The sequence below is a fragment of the Anneissia japonica genome, unplaced genomic scaffold, assembly GCF_011630105.1.
Source record: "Anneissia japonica isolate Jap-2015-1 unplaced genomic scaffold, ASM1163010v1 scaffold21_len1647178_cov195, whole genome shotgun sequence".
Classification (NCBI taxonomy): domain Eukaryota; kingdom Metazoa; phylum Echinodermata; class Crinoidea; order Comatulida; family Comatulidae; genus Anneissia; species Anneissia japonica.
Genome location: NW_022750455.1, coordinates 635,271 through 649,032, shown reverse-complemented (window position 1 = coordinate 649,032; position 13,762 = coordinate 635,271). Strand labels below are relative to the sequence as shown.

Here is a 13,762-nt window from a genome sequence, read left to right as displayed (position 1 = left end):
AGTTGCAATCTGCTTATTTTGGTTTATAAATTGTTTATATTCTGATATATTATATTTTCTTTTTAGGTTTTTAAGAGATAGGCCTGTAATCACAATTTTGAAAGGTCAAAAGTTGATTAAAGCACGGTCGTCTATTCTCTTCTTCCATCGAGCATGTTTGAATGAAGTTATCGGAAAGTAGAATGGTTTTAAAACCTGTATATGTGAATTGAAATGCCTAGTTTTGTCATGTTTAGCATTTTTATAGCTTGATTGTTAAACAATGATAAAAAGAAACTTGAATTTTGTACTGACCTTCAAGTATACATCAAATTGTTTTTGTGGACAGTAGCCATGTTTCGGCAAGTAATCACTCCTCGACGATGTAGGCCTAGTGCAGCAGTGACCTTGCAGTGGAGGGCGGCGAGCAGCCAATCCAGGCCTAGGCCTAGCCTGAATTTCCTAACCTGGACAAATTTAGTGAAATTATTGACAAAGCCATGTGCCGTTGCATTGCCTCGTCTTGTGGCTCGACAAATCAATGTTTATGCAATGAAAAAATTTCGACGTATTGAACAAATACTAATAAGACATTACAACAATTTTTATTCAGAAAGGGCAATTCAAAATTTAGCATCAAGTTTCCAACGTAGCAATTGGTGTAGAGATAGACGAAGGCCGTTTTATATTTTATTTGGAGGTGCTTGTTTTGCTTGGCATGATGACCGATTATCAGAAAATGATTTTAAACAGTGAGTTTTAAGAATTCTTGCATTTAATTTTTATTTTATCATAACCAGTTAGGGCCTAGCCTCCCCTAGGGGCACAGGCCTACAGTTTTTTAATTGTTTATTGCATGTCTTTGTTACAAAACCCCCTTTAAAACATTCAGTATTTGAATTCCATACATTGTATATATAAATAAGAGATTATAGCTTCATATAAAATATGATGCATATTCATTGTTCCTGTATTTTTATTGAATTTTTTAAAGTTTTTATCGTAATTTTCTATATAGTATAGGCCTAGGCTTACAGTATATATCTACCAATTTTTGGGTCTGTGGAAGGCACTAACCCCAGAGCCTCACTGCCGTTCTAGTAGTTGTTATTGTTACCAAAATTTTAAAAGAGTACAGCGTCGCCAGTTTTGAACGGACGTGCAGGAAATTTTGTGCATATAAACTAGAGGTGATTTCTAACAAATGTTTTTTTTTAAGTTAGACCCCAGGGTTCCCCCCTACACCTACAAAACAAAAACAAGGAATGTACATTACTGCCATTACCACTAGTAGGGCACGTAACATGGATGGCGTGAGTTCGAATCCGGTCTTGGTATTCATTTTTTTCTTTCAATTGTAAGATATTTTTTTTTTTTTTTTTTTTTTAATTTTTAAGATTTAAATGAACATTCTAAATAATAATTTTTTGGTTGTACAAATTAACATTCTAATTTTTTTAACATTTCTATCTTATTAGCTCTTCCAAAAAACCAATATAATAACTTGCTCCTGTAACTGTATTTAATTGTTAAAAGTACTCTTATTTCATTTAAATTTTTATACAGATGCCAAGATGACCTGGAAGGTATAGATTTCTTTGCCAATACTATTGACACTGTGCCAGATGTGTTCAACACTTGGGAAACTGTTATCAATAGAGATCACCTAAAAGCCTGGCGCAAACAACTTGGAAACACTCATTTATATGAATACAAATGTAAGATAGCTAATTGCCACAAAAAGAAACTATTGCTGCAAATGTGGGAGGAATATTGGTACATCTTTAAGATGACTATTGTTAAAAAAATTACCATTAATATTGCTTAAAAAATTTAGATTGAAGACGTTGACTCAATGAGTGCTGTACTATAATCCCAAACAACATAGAATGAACATTCTGAATAATGAGAGGGAGCCCATTTCAACGTTTCAACCTTTATTTTGTCATATTCAGGAATAAGAAAACATTTGACTGTGATTACAAAAATGCTATAGTATTCAAGAGAGGAAATAACTATTTCTTGAAACATCCAATTTCAATGAAGGACAACTCATTTTGAAGAATACATACCGGTACCTAAGTACCTGTGTGGATTGGATTGATTCGGTGTAAACACCAAGGATAGCCCACGAAAGTCTAGAAGAAGACTTATTTCCAGTGGGGTCCTTCTGGCGGTGATTGGGCAGTACACCGGGAGACAATCCCCTACTCTTTTCCGAAGAGTGTACTGCGTTCTTTAACATGCACATTGGCCATAATGCACACAGGACCAACAGCTTAAACGTCTCTTTCGAAAGACGGTGCGCTATTGTAACTTGTATTTCAGCCCCCTAGCTGAAACACAAGGAGTGGCAGCGATGGGAATTGAACCAGGGACCTAGAGATCTCCACGGTTCAGCGCACACACAGCGGCTACCACCAGATTAGCCAACTGAGCTAAGCTGCTCCTGAGAATACCAATAACTTTAATTTTTCCTACAACTTGGCCACAACATGTCTCATGGAGTATTTTTATTCACACCTTTTCTTCATTTTTTCGTCTTCATAAATAGTAATACTATGATCAGTGTTTGTAGCAACTTATTTATCCAATTCAATTTTTTTTTCTTGCAGTATTTTGTCGTTTTTTCGACATATCAGCTAAAGACTTCTTCCAGGTGCAGTGGGATCTTGACTACCGTCGAAAGTGGGACAAGTTGGCTGTGAAACTTAATCTCGTCTGCAGAGAATCTCCAAACTCAGACATCATTCACTGGGTGCTAAGATATCCAGTAAGCTCATTAATCTTTCATCTGTAATAATACATATTTAGTAATACATTTGCTTAATATAGTGCGTTGAAAATTGTTCCCCAGTGTATTTACAAAGGTAATAGTAAAACCATAACACACAACCACATTATTTGCATATTTCAATACATTGATGGCTAATGGGCACTATTCACCAATGTCAACGTAGCACAATTAGGCTTATAAAAATTAATAGTTTGCTCTTTAATGCTGAAAATTGTATGGAGGGCGGACGCAAACAAGTTTAGTTTTTTTTTCCCTATCACCAAAATTAACATATTAAATCGCAATGCTTGCAATTAGGCCTGTCTCATTATTTGTTTTTCAAGGGGTATTCATCAGACTGAATAAAAATAACTCATAATCAATATGTTACAATGAATTTAGGCTTAGAATGGCGATACCTTACATCAGACACCAAATTTAGACAACTTTTATGTGCAAAATGGAGAAAGAGAAAGATCATTTTTAAAAATTTGTGAACAAAAAAATACACCCCCCCCCTATTTTTCCGTGAGCCAGGGGCAGTGTGGGAGAGGCTTATCGTACACACTGGGGGATGACAACTAGCTTCCATGTCCAAATTATAATGGTACCTGACACTTCTACAGTACATACAGTTTGTGGCAAAAACAAGCCAAACCAGTCACTAGTCGCAAATTGTGCTTCAGAGAAAATGGCCAAAACATGCTGGAATGTCAAATTTTTAAAAATCTATTTTATTGCACTAAACTAACCTTTATATATTTACACACCATTCTATGCTGTTATTTCCCCCATTTTCAATGTTAAAACAACACTTTTTAAGGCTTTAAAGATAATTTCTGCATGAGAATTGCCTGAAATCATAAACTTTGAAGGCTGATTTCTCATGTATTATTCTTCAAACAGCTGTTTGGTTAAACGCTTGTAACTTCATAAGGAAATCCGATTTGAATGATTTTTTTACCATTTTATAGCCATTATTTTACTCTCTAACACTGTATTAATAACTCAAAATGGATTTTTGCGACGAGTGACTGGTTTGGCTTGTCTTTGCCACATATACTTCCTGACTATATTCATTGTGAACCCATTCTACAGTCATTAAAGTCCCGTTTGAGAATCTTGATATCAACAGTCTAAATACCTGCGCCCATCTTACAATGTAATCAATTAAATAAAATGATGACCGTATGCTAGCACACTGCACGGTTTAGCCACACCAAGCATTTGTGTGGAACGAAACAGATACAGCAGAACCCCTCCTTTGGGACACCCCAATTTAGGGGACACCTTTTTTTGGCACAAAACGAGGGAAAGTATATCATTTAACATTATGGCCAACTCCTATTCAGGAGACAGCCCTATTAAGGGGACACTTTTTGGTCCTGAAGGTGTTCCCTAATAGGGGTTTTACTGTATATAATTTTATTTTCTTTTTTATGTTTACTGTTTATGTATAAGTGCATAAAACCTCTGGCATTATGCAGCATTATTATTTTTATTACATTTACATTATTACTATTAATATTTTCTGGGTTTTTTCTTGAAATTTTCTTTACAGTATCCAATGTACAATAGAGACTATGTGTACCACAGACGTTACTTTATTGATAAAGACAAGAATTTAATCATCATTTTCAATAAGAGTACCGAGCATGCAAACGTACCTGAAAACACAAATATTGTCAGGGTGTCAAACTACTATTCTCATATGATCATCAGGCCGCATTTTAGTATGGAAGAGGTATGTATAAATTTTTTATGAATGCTTACCCAGATAAACGTACTTGCCATCATCATGATGATCATTATAAAGTGAAAAGGTAGGACAATAACCAATAACTCGCAGCATCATTGTGCTGAATTACGTATGGGTGTGGTCTGTGACTACTTAGGGGCCGTCAAAGATACTAGAAATACAAGATAGAGTTCTCGCATTGTAAAAATGAGGCGGAAGTCGTGCCCAACGTAGGCGGCGCCCTTCTTTTTAACCATGCAAGTTTCCTATACTTCGTGCCCAACGTACAGGGCGCCCTTCTGTTGCTAAGTATATCCAGACGCAAAAGGCGCCCTTCCTTTTCCACTAATGGAGGAATTGTTTTGTGTATTATTTGGATAATAGCAACGATTTCTACCGCCACCAAGGAGGTTATGTATTCATGCTGTCTCTTATACACATCTAGATGTGTCCGATGTCACTGTCTGGGTGTCTATTCCAGTTTGTTTTTATATCTAGTATCTTTGTTGAGAATTGATAATAAAATACGCGACGACTTGGTAACGAAAGTTTGGCACACGTTTTTTTGGTCCAGCTGTAGGGGGCGTCCCATTTTTCGTATTCCCACCATGCATTTCGGTGGAACACGGTGTAGAACACTTTTTTTGTGTGGAGAACTCTATCTTGTATTTCTAGTATCTTTGGCGGCCGTAAAAAGAGGAGATTTCAGTACCTACATGTACACATCATGTCACAACGATGGGCTAAACTGAACCATATTATCAGGGTTACCTCCTACTCATCCCGAAAGATGCAATGGGTTCTTTAAAAAGTGCACACGAGTCAGATGTGTACACTGGACCTCCATTAATTCCTAATCTGAGATTACCGAACCCTGGGCGAGGAGTGTCTAGGCCCGCTTGAACCAGCGCCGATGTTAAGGCTGTAGTTAGTGGTGCCCCTGAATAAGGAAAATCTAGGTATTTAAGAAGGTAAAAACGTCCGATTAAAAACAAATTTGTGTGTGGGGCCTAGAGTGGGATCGGAATGCTTAGAAACTGCCTACTGTAGCCTAGGCCTCCTCAGACTTAGCTGCATAGGCTTGTGGGCATAGCCTAGGCCTAGTTTATGCCAGTGTAAGTAGTACCAGTGTAAATATATAGGAATTTGGGTCAACCCCGATTTTACTAATAAGAACGGCTCTGGGCCAGTGCCGTACGTAATTGAGGGGTTCTACTGTAGTTGGTTTATCCAGGTGTCTCACTTATTGACTACCAACATCACTGCTGATTTTTTAATATATATTTTGAGACAAATTTGTTATAAATAATATGTTCTTGCATAAATTTTTCAGCCATATATCTGGTTTTCAGATGATGATTTGAAAATAATCATTTATACTGTATATGTTAATATTAGTCAGTATAATTTTTGTATGTCTGTATTTCATTATTATCAAGAGTATTTTAGCTTTATATATTCTGTTTATTGTGTACAGCTTTCATTATGTCATTCTGCCAACAGAACCAACCATATTTGTATACTCCATTATGCGAATCAATAATTAAAAAGTTATATTTGTTTTCCATTTTTTTCATAGAATGGATTTGACTTCATAATGACCTATCATGACGACCCAAGGACGAACTTCCCTCCAAGCTGCATCAATTGGATGTCAACCACAGGTCAGTAATATCACATAATTCCTTTCTTATTACATGAACAATTTATCTAATAATCCATGCTGAACTGTACCAGAGAAAAAAATCAAAATCATAAAAGAGAGGCAACATTGCATTCATGGAAATATTCAATGCTGCCCTCTAGAGTTTAAATTGCAAACATGACAATAGTTGAGAATTCAAAATGATTGTTGTAAAAAATTTGAGAGGTGCTTTTTCTTTTGTACACTTTACATGATTACTAAGCAAGCACTTTTTATTCAACATCTGTAGCACTCAAGGGAAATTAAATTAAAATTACAAGAAGAAAATATATAAATAAATCTGTTTTAATTTGTTATAAACCATAATTCAGACAAGGATTTTTGTGTTTTTAATTTTCTTCTACAAATTAACATTGCCTCATACTTTCAATTTTTTGCAATCTCATGAATTGCAACTGTTTAGTGTCATCGATCATGTTGTAGACCTTAAGAAAAACTTGTTTTTTAGGTGTGCCGGACTATGTAGAAAAGCTCCATCAGGCCACACTTCAACTGTCTAACACATCAAACATAGTGCATTTAAGCAGCTCTGATAACCAGCAGCAGAATCATAACCCTGGACAGTACTCTACTTAAATTGTAAGTTAATATGATGTCTTCAGTTTGACTGGTGGACTTGTGAAACACTGTGCAGTTAAGTCACAGTGTGTCATCCAGCGAATACAAATACTGCCCAGTACTAAAGATGAATTGAAAGTCTGGTAATTAATTAAGCAGAGTTCTGCCAAGATTAAAATCTTACACTCTTGTAATCCTGTTGCAATCCTCTTTTGAAACCCCCTTTTAACTTTCTCTTGTAACATACTTTCTCTTGTAACGTTGTTGCAATTTTCACATATTTTTAACATTAAGATACATTTACTGTTCCGGTTTGTACAATTGAAGCTAGATTAAACCTAAAACTCAGTTGCAGTTTCATATCTAGTTGGAAATTTCACCTTGCAGTATTTGCAGATATTTATAGCTCCAGCTTGCAACACTCTTGCAGCTTTTTAATGTTATGAATATGGCTTTTTATATAAGTGATTAAACATAATATTACAATTCTGTTGGCTTGCAAATGCTAAATTAGTTACAGATATGACTTTCAATTTAATTAACTGCAGCTCATCTTGAAAATTTTGCAATACATTTTGCCCCAAAACGCAGTTGCAACTTAATTACAGCTTTCTTGCGACTTAATGAAGCTCAATTTTGTATGTGCCAACTGAACATACCTGTAAAAACAGTTAGGTAATCATAACATAATTGTACTTGCGTGTTTTTCTATTAAGTTTTTCAATGTACAGTACTGTTCTGTTGAGTAAAATGAAAATTAAATACATTTATTTAGCACCTAATATAAGAACGCATTAAATCACTGACAATTCATAACATTGATTTTTTGATTTTTGATAACATGACTCTCAACTCTGAATATCAGTGTTTGTTTGTTTCTACATCTTATGTGTAAAGATGGGATTTTTTTTAATGGACAAACAGACAGTATACCTTATATGTGACTGGCTCTGGCAATACCCAAGTGCCAATGAGAGGGGGCAGGGGGAAAGATCCCCAGGGCCCAAGCTTACCAGGGGGCCCATAGAAATTGCAGGTAGCATTTTTTTTCAATATTTTTTTTCAAAAATAATAACTACTACAATGGGCCCTCAGTAATGGCATGGGTCCCCTAATAATGGGCCCTCCAGATTGACAGGGCCCTCACAAAAAAAGTTTTGTGCCTTCGGCGCAGTCTTTGTCATGCTTTGCGATCATAATTAGGGGCCCACACCAACCCTTGCCCCTGTTACAGTTTCTTCTCTTGGAAGCCCTGGCAATACCAGCCATTTGTTGAAGTTTTAGATTCTGCATGAGTTCATCTTTAAGACAGTGTTTATTTGATTGAAATTGGTTGATTATTAGCAAAGTTATGAATGATTATTTAATTAATTGGATATCAGCCATGTAAGTTTTGAGAAAAAAGATTCCAAAGTCATTAGTTTATTAAGATTTTTATTTTAAAAATAATTTTAATATACTTTTCAGTTAGATTTAGTGATTGATATTTTGCAGAAATATTCTTCAATATATCTTCTTATAAAAATGCAAATAAATGAAAATGTTCAAAATTTGGATTCTCTAACGTTTCAGGTGCTTTTGCGAAATTAGAAATCGTGACACATTGCGGGTTTTTGCTAGAGCCGGTTACATATTTGATAGTTGGTTTCTGATGAATCTTTAAAAGATGCGTTGTAGAAACGACTCAAGAATTTAAAAACCCGCCTCAGTATGTGATTGAACTTCATTACAGCACTGCGGCATTTGATTATTCAATTTGAATGAGACGTGGCAATCTTACGAGATCGTTTGACGTTCGGAATCAAATCAATGACTCAATCATAATGAAAAAAATAAGAGTCGCTGACAGTGGTAACGCTTTTAACGACACTTAAGGTGACAAACGCTCAGTTAACAATATCTAGTACGTGGTTGGCAAGTTTGAGCTGTCCATTGGTATGCGGAGACTTCACTTGCTACAGAATGACAGTCAATCTTTTACAACCTAAAATGTCAATATTGTCTTGTTCAATTTCTGCAATGATTTTCTGGGATAATTGAAAAGACTTCTTTATCATTCTTGTGAAAGATTCTGTCGGCTAGAATTTAAATTTAATATATCATTCTGTTTTTAAGGAATACAACAAAATCTAGAATTTACAAATTTCAAATCTCTCTTCATTATTGTGATGTTTTTTTCTGGGATAATTGAAACAATCTGTCAGTTAAATATATTGCCAAACTGCAAAAAACTAGGGGAATCTATAGTTGAGTTGATATTTCGTTTTTTGTTAAAACATGGTTAGAATATGTTACTATATTCCATGTTTTCAAAAAAGTAACTTTGAAAGAACTGTGTTAGTGTCATTCTTATGATGTGTGCTGTATTGCAAGACTAACTTTACTATTTTTTTTCCAAGAAAGAAGTTAAACTTTTAATCAACATGCACTGACAAAATTCCTCGATTTTCTCTAAAAACAAATTACCTTTTGTAGAAGCATACGTAGCACCTGTTTGCGAAACATAACCTGTCGGAATTATCTTGAAATATTCTTAACAAATGCATTTGAGCTTTAAAACAAATATTCCCAAAGATATAAAACAGTAGCGATGAATCGATGTTATTAACTGCTCGGAAATGTAATGCAGGGATATGTATTATGGTCATTATGGAATGCCTGACATAAAGATATAAAAAAAAAATGATAAGAGTAAATTTTTGCCTTGGAGTGCACCTGTTGTGCCGATGTCCTTACTGTCTACTTGCAGTGTTTCCAATACTTAATAAGTTAGTCCTTGACTTTGCTTGCTCACTTTTAATAACAGTATTTGCGGCTTTAAGAAAAATATAAAACATAAAAATGAAGCGAATATACAGACTATCACATATCTTTGGAATGATTTCTGAAAATATGTACCTGTAAATGACTTGATGTATTTATGAATCAATACATATTGATATGAATGTATTGACAGAAATTAATATGTATTAATATGGATTGATATTATATTGATATAAATTAATATGAATTAATATCATCTGATATGATTTGGTGTGAAAATATGAAATAATATGCGTTTTATATTTAATTGATATGAATCAATATCTTCAGATATTTATATGATATGAATTTATATGAAAAAATATTTGTTGATATAATTATAAACATTTTGGAATTGACTATTCTATAATTTTATCTACACCTATTGTTTTATATGATTATATAAATTTTGAAAAGCACTCCATGTTTGTTGTTATAATTTTGGAAGCCTGCATTAATCCTTCTATGCCTATTTAAATATAAACATCTGAAGGTCTTGATTTTGTAACTGGCTAATGATTGCACATATCTCTATGATGTTAACAAGTAGAGACAGTCTATTCTTGAAAGACATAATGTCAATTGTGGGGTTTTAGATATCATAATAAAATTTTGTAAAAGTACACTCTGTTGACTAGTATGTATGTACTCCTATTATAGGATGTTCATACACTAACATTTTGGTGAATAATTTTGGTATTCATTCATTTTTGGGATATTTATTGATAAAATTTTAAAAAAAATACTATTCCTACAATTATGTAAGTATCATATAAAATACATCTCAAGTTACACAAAAATGTATTTACAAATAAATATCTGAGAGACAACTCCAGAATAAAAAAAATGGACATCAATGGACATTTCAAATGTACACCAGAAAGTTTGAACAGATATTTATTATCAGTAAGAGGAAGAGTTATTAATTTCTAAGTGGATAATGTACATTGTGTTTGAGAGAGAAAAAAGTAGATGTTTTTTTCTGGAAAGGAAGGGTGTCATGTCAAATAAATAGGTACATTTTTTAGGAAAGTGGTCAAATATTTATTAGAAATAGGAATTGTTTGTTCGGTATTAATATAAATAACATTATTTTTTATGTCTGTATGTCATAACATCAGAGATATTCTTAGTAAGTTACCAAAGGATAGTTTGTTATTATTAATGATTACCAGATGGAAATATGGATATTTCTAATATCTACAAAAAAGATGCATACCTTCAAATCCTGAAAAACAAGGATCAAAGAATATTATGATTGATATTTTTGCTCAATGCCGACAGTCTCCAAAACGTTTATTGGTGTAAAAATATGCATTTCAGAAATATCCAATTACAGAAGAGTCAGCTAAATCGCACAAAAAATATTTCTGTGTAAGTTGTATATTAAAAAGTAGGCCTAATGCATGATAAACCTAATTACATATTAATTATTTTATTATTTAATAGAATTTTATTATAAATTAACTTACAATGTTAAATTTGGTATTGATCAGTAAATGACATTACTGTGAATGGTTCCAGGGTAGCTATGTCAGGTAGTTTAATCTCTTCATGGATCTATATACTGTATCTATAATTAGATGACTGGATGATGTTACATTCAACATTGATTGCTGTGTTTGGTAACCCAGTCATTAAACATCTTATTTTCTTCCTAATCTCTCTTCTTTTGTTACTTACAACAGTTTATTTTATTTCATTTTAAATGCCTGTTATAAATATAAACGATTTGTAACCTTTCATTCTGTTTTCTATAAATTGAATAAATGAAATTAAACTGGTAAGTTGTGTAACATTCTGTCTTTTTATTATTTTTATGTGTTTTTTCTTCTTTTTTAAATGTATAAAAAACTACTATGCTAAAATTGTTAATTATAAGTCAACAAGCTTTTTTTTTTGGTCAAATTTATTCGATCAGCAACATTTTGTGATGATAGAAAGTAGTAGCTTTTGTTAAGTGGATGAAAATTAAAAAAATCATGTACTTGGTAAATTAGTGCTCAAAATGTGATATACAAATTGCATTAAAAGGTCCAATTATGATGTCACAATTGCTTTATATTTGCTTATATGTTGCTATATCTGCAGCAGTGGTTTCCCCCTCCCCATCCCCCAAAAATTCAGGTAGAAAAAAAATATTTTGTTGGGGACTTTGATATTGATTAAATAAGCCTTTCAAATCCCTAGATTGTCAGCGGCTTTGCCCCCACTGAACCCCTTCTGAGGGTTCTGGGATTCCCTCACCCCACCCACTTATGCTACAGTCATTTTGGGGAGACCATCCCTCTTGTCGTGGGAATTGACTCCCCCCAGTTGGACAAATCCGGACGCCACCATGGATCTACTGAACGTTCGCATGTACTGTTTCTGTAAATAATACAGAGGCACGGATCTGCCATCATGTGTCGTTATGGATTGTTGTCCTATACAAGATATATAGTGCGGTATGTTGATGGTAAAGCCAATGAATACTGAAGTTCATTAATTTCCATATATATCAATCAAGTAGTCTTTGATTAATCCAGTTTAAGCTTTGCTTATTTTTTTCATCATTTTACTGCAAGAACTTAGGATTTGTTTTTTATCCCCATTGGGTCGTTTTCTTACTGTTTATCAGTAATCAGTCAATGAAGCTTTCTTGGCTTTGTGCAGCCATCCATTTTTATTAGTGATTTTTTAATCTCTTATTTTGATGCGGAATGTTGTTTTTCTTTTGTAGATTGATGATGAGATCAACCATACTCATTTAAGTTGAAATGTTATTTCTTTATAAAATTTATAATATAATTAATATTTATAATAATAGTAACAATGATAATAATAATAGTGTCGTCTTATCTACCAAACATAACAAATTTCTGTATATTTTTTATTTAGACCAATATAAGTTCTTGAATCTTAAACACAGAATTTATAAACTATGAATTTAATAGTGCTTTTACCCTTTATAAACACCATCCCAATAAAAAGTTATTTAATTTATGTTGGTCAGTTTGCATGGTAGTAGGTTCCTTAGAATATCATGGTACTGATATTTGGTTTATGTTAAAAATGAATACCTGTCTCTTATACACATCTAGATGTGTATAAGAGACAGATTCCATACTGTTTTGTGGTAATGGTAAAGTATCTCTTTAGAGATCCTGTCTTGTAGTTTAAAATGCTTAAGAGGGTGTATCACATTTATCTCTGTTTAATGTGTGTCTCACCCCCATCTACTGGGGTCTTGGGTCTGTCTGTGGACCCTGGTGATTTCCAGGGGTGAATCCCCTTGTATGTAAGCTCTGAGAATGTAAGAGGAAGGGGATGAAGAACAAAAGGAGTATTGTTTGAAGAAGGCATGACAGCATGAAATGATTTGCTCAGGACCATAAAGCATGGAATAAAACATGATGGTACAGGTCTGGATAAAGGTTTTGTTCCTTCGACCATGAAACTTATCTTGAAAAAAGGCCTCCAGCACCAAACGTTATCTTTACACTATGGGCCCCTATAGCCAACAGCGATTTTCTCGAACAAAAAAATTTTTGTTGTTGTTAATTTCAACAAATTCCTGTGGGAGATATGTGTGATACCGTTGACCACTGTTCATGCGGCTGTGCATTTTTTATCCAGCCCTGATGATGCTATTGCGGCAAGATCTGCTTTTGTTAGAATGTTAATGATGATGCAATCTCTTCTATATAGCAATTTTTATTATTATTTGGTAATACAGTAAATTAGTATTGAATATAAAAAATTCTAATAATAATTATTATTATAAACAAAAGATTAAATTGCATTATTTTCTTCAGAAATCTTTCATATAATAATCATAAACCAGAAATGATGGTGAAAAGTTCGTGTGAATTATAACAAGTCGTTTGTGTTGAGGATCAGATATGGATGAGGTCTCTACGAGACCAACCATAGGTGACAGGCTTGCCATGACTTGTGATGAGTTCATTTGTAGTAGCATAAGTTTCTGCTACAATGTAGAAAGAAACAGGAATATCTGCTACTGCATTACTGAAAACATGTGGTGCAGTGCTAAGGCACCAGGCTTCCAAGAGAAAGGTTGCATGTTCGAATCGATGTTTAATCACATTCATTGACTTTGTCTCTCTTTACATAAGACTATAAATTTTAAATGAAATTGGTCTGGGCCTGAATTAGCTGCATGGCTAAGAATAATCTCCAGACAGTCACTGTGTCATCAGGG

General features: G+C 33.7%; 1 protein-coding gene across 2 annotated transcripts; it reads left to right on the top strand.

Annotated features, from left to right (window-relative positions):
- Positions 1-137: 137 nt before the first annotated feature.
- On the top strand, positions 138-11,348 carry LOC117121357 (stAR-related lipid transfer protein 7, mitochondrial-like). 2 transcript variants are annotated; one of them, XM_033266525.1, is made up of 7 exons: positions 138-731; positions 1,546-1,697; positions 2,595-2,752; positions 4,317-4,499; positions 6,073-6,157; positions 6,647-6,777; positions 8,329-11,348. In XM_033266525.1, the coding sequence occupies exons 1-6, from the start codon at positions 334-336 to the stop codon at positions 6,772-6,774; spliced, it is 1,104 nt and encodes a 367-aa protein (XP_033122416.1). In that variant the 5' UTR covers positions 138-333; the 3' UTR covers positions 6,775-6,777; positions 8,329-11,348. The 2 variants fall into 2 exon arrangements, with proteins under 2 accessions (XP_033122416.1, XP_033122415.1); XM_033266524.1 differs by lacking the exon at positions 8,329-11,348 and having other exon boundaries at positions 6,647-7,572.
- The last annotated feature ends 2,414 nt before the right edge of the window (positions 11,349-13,762 follow it).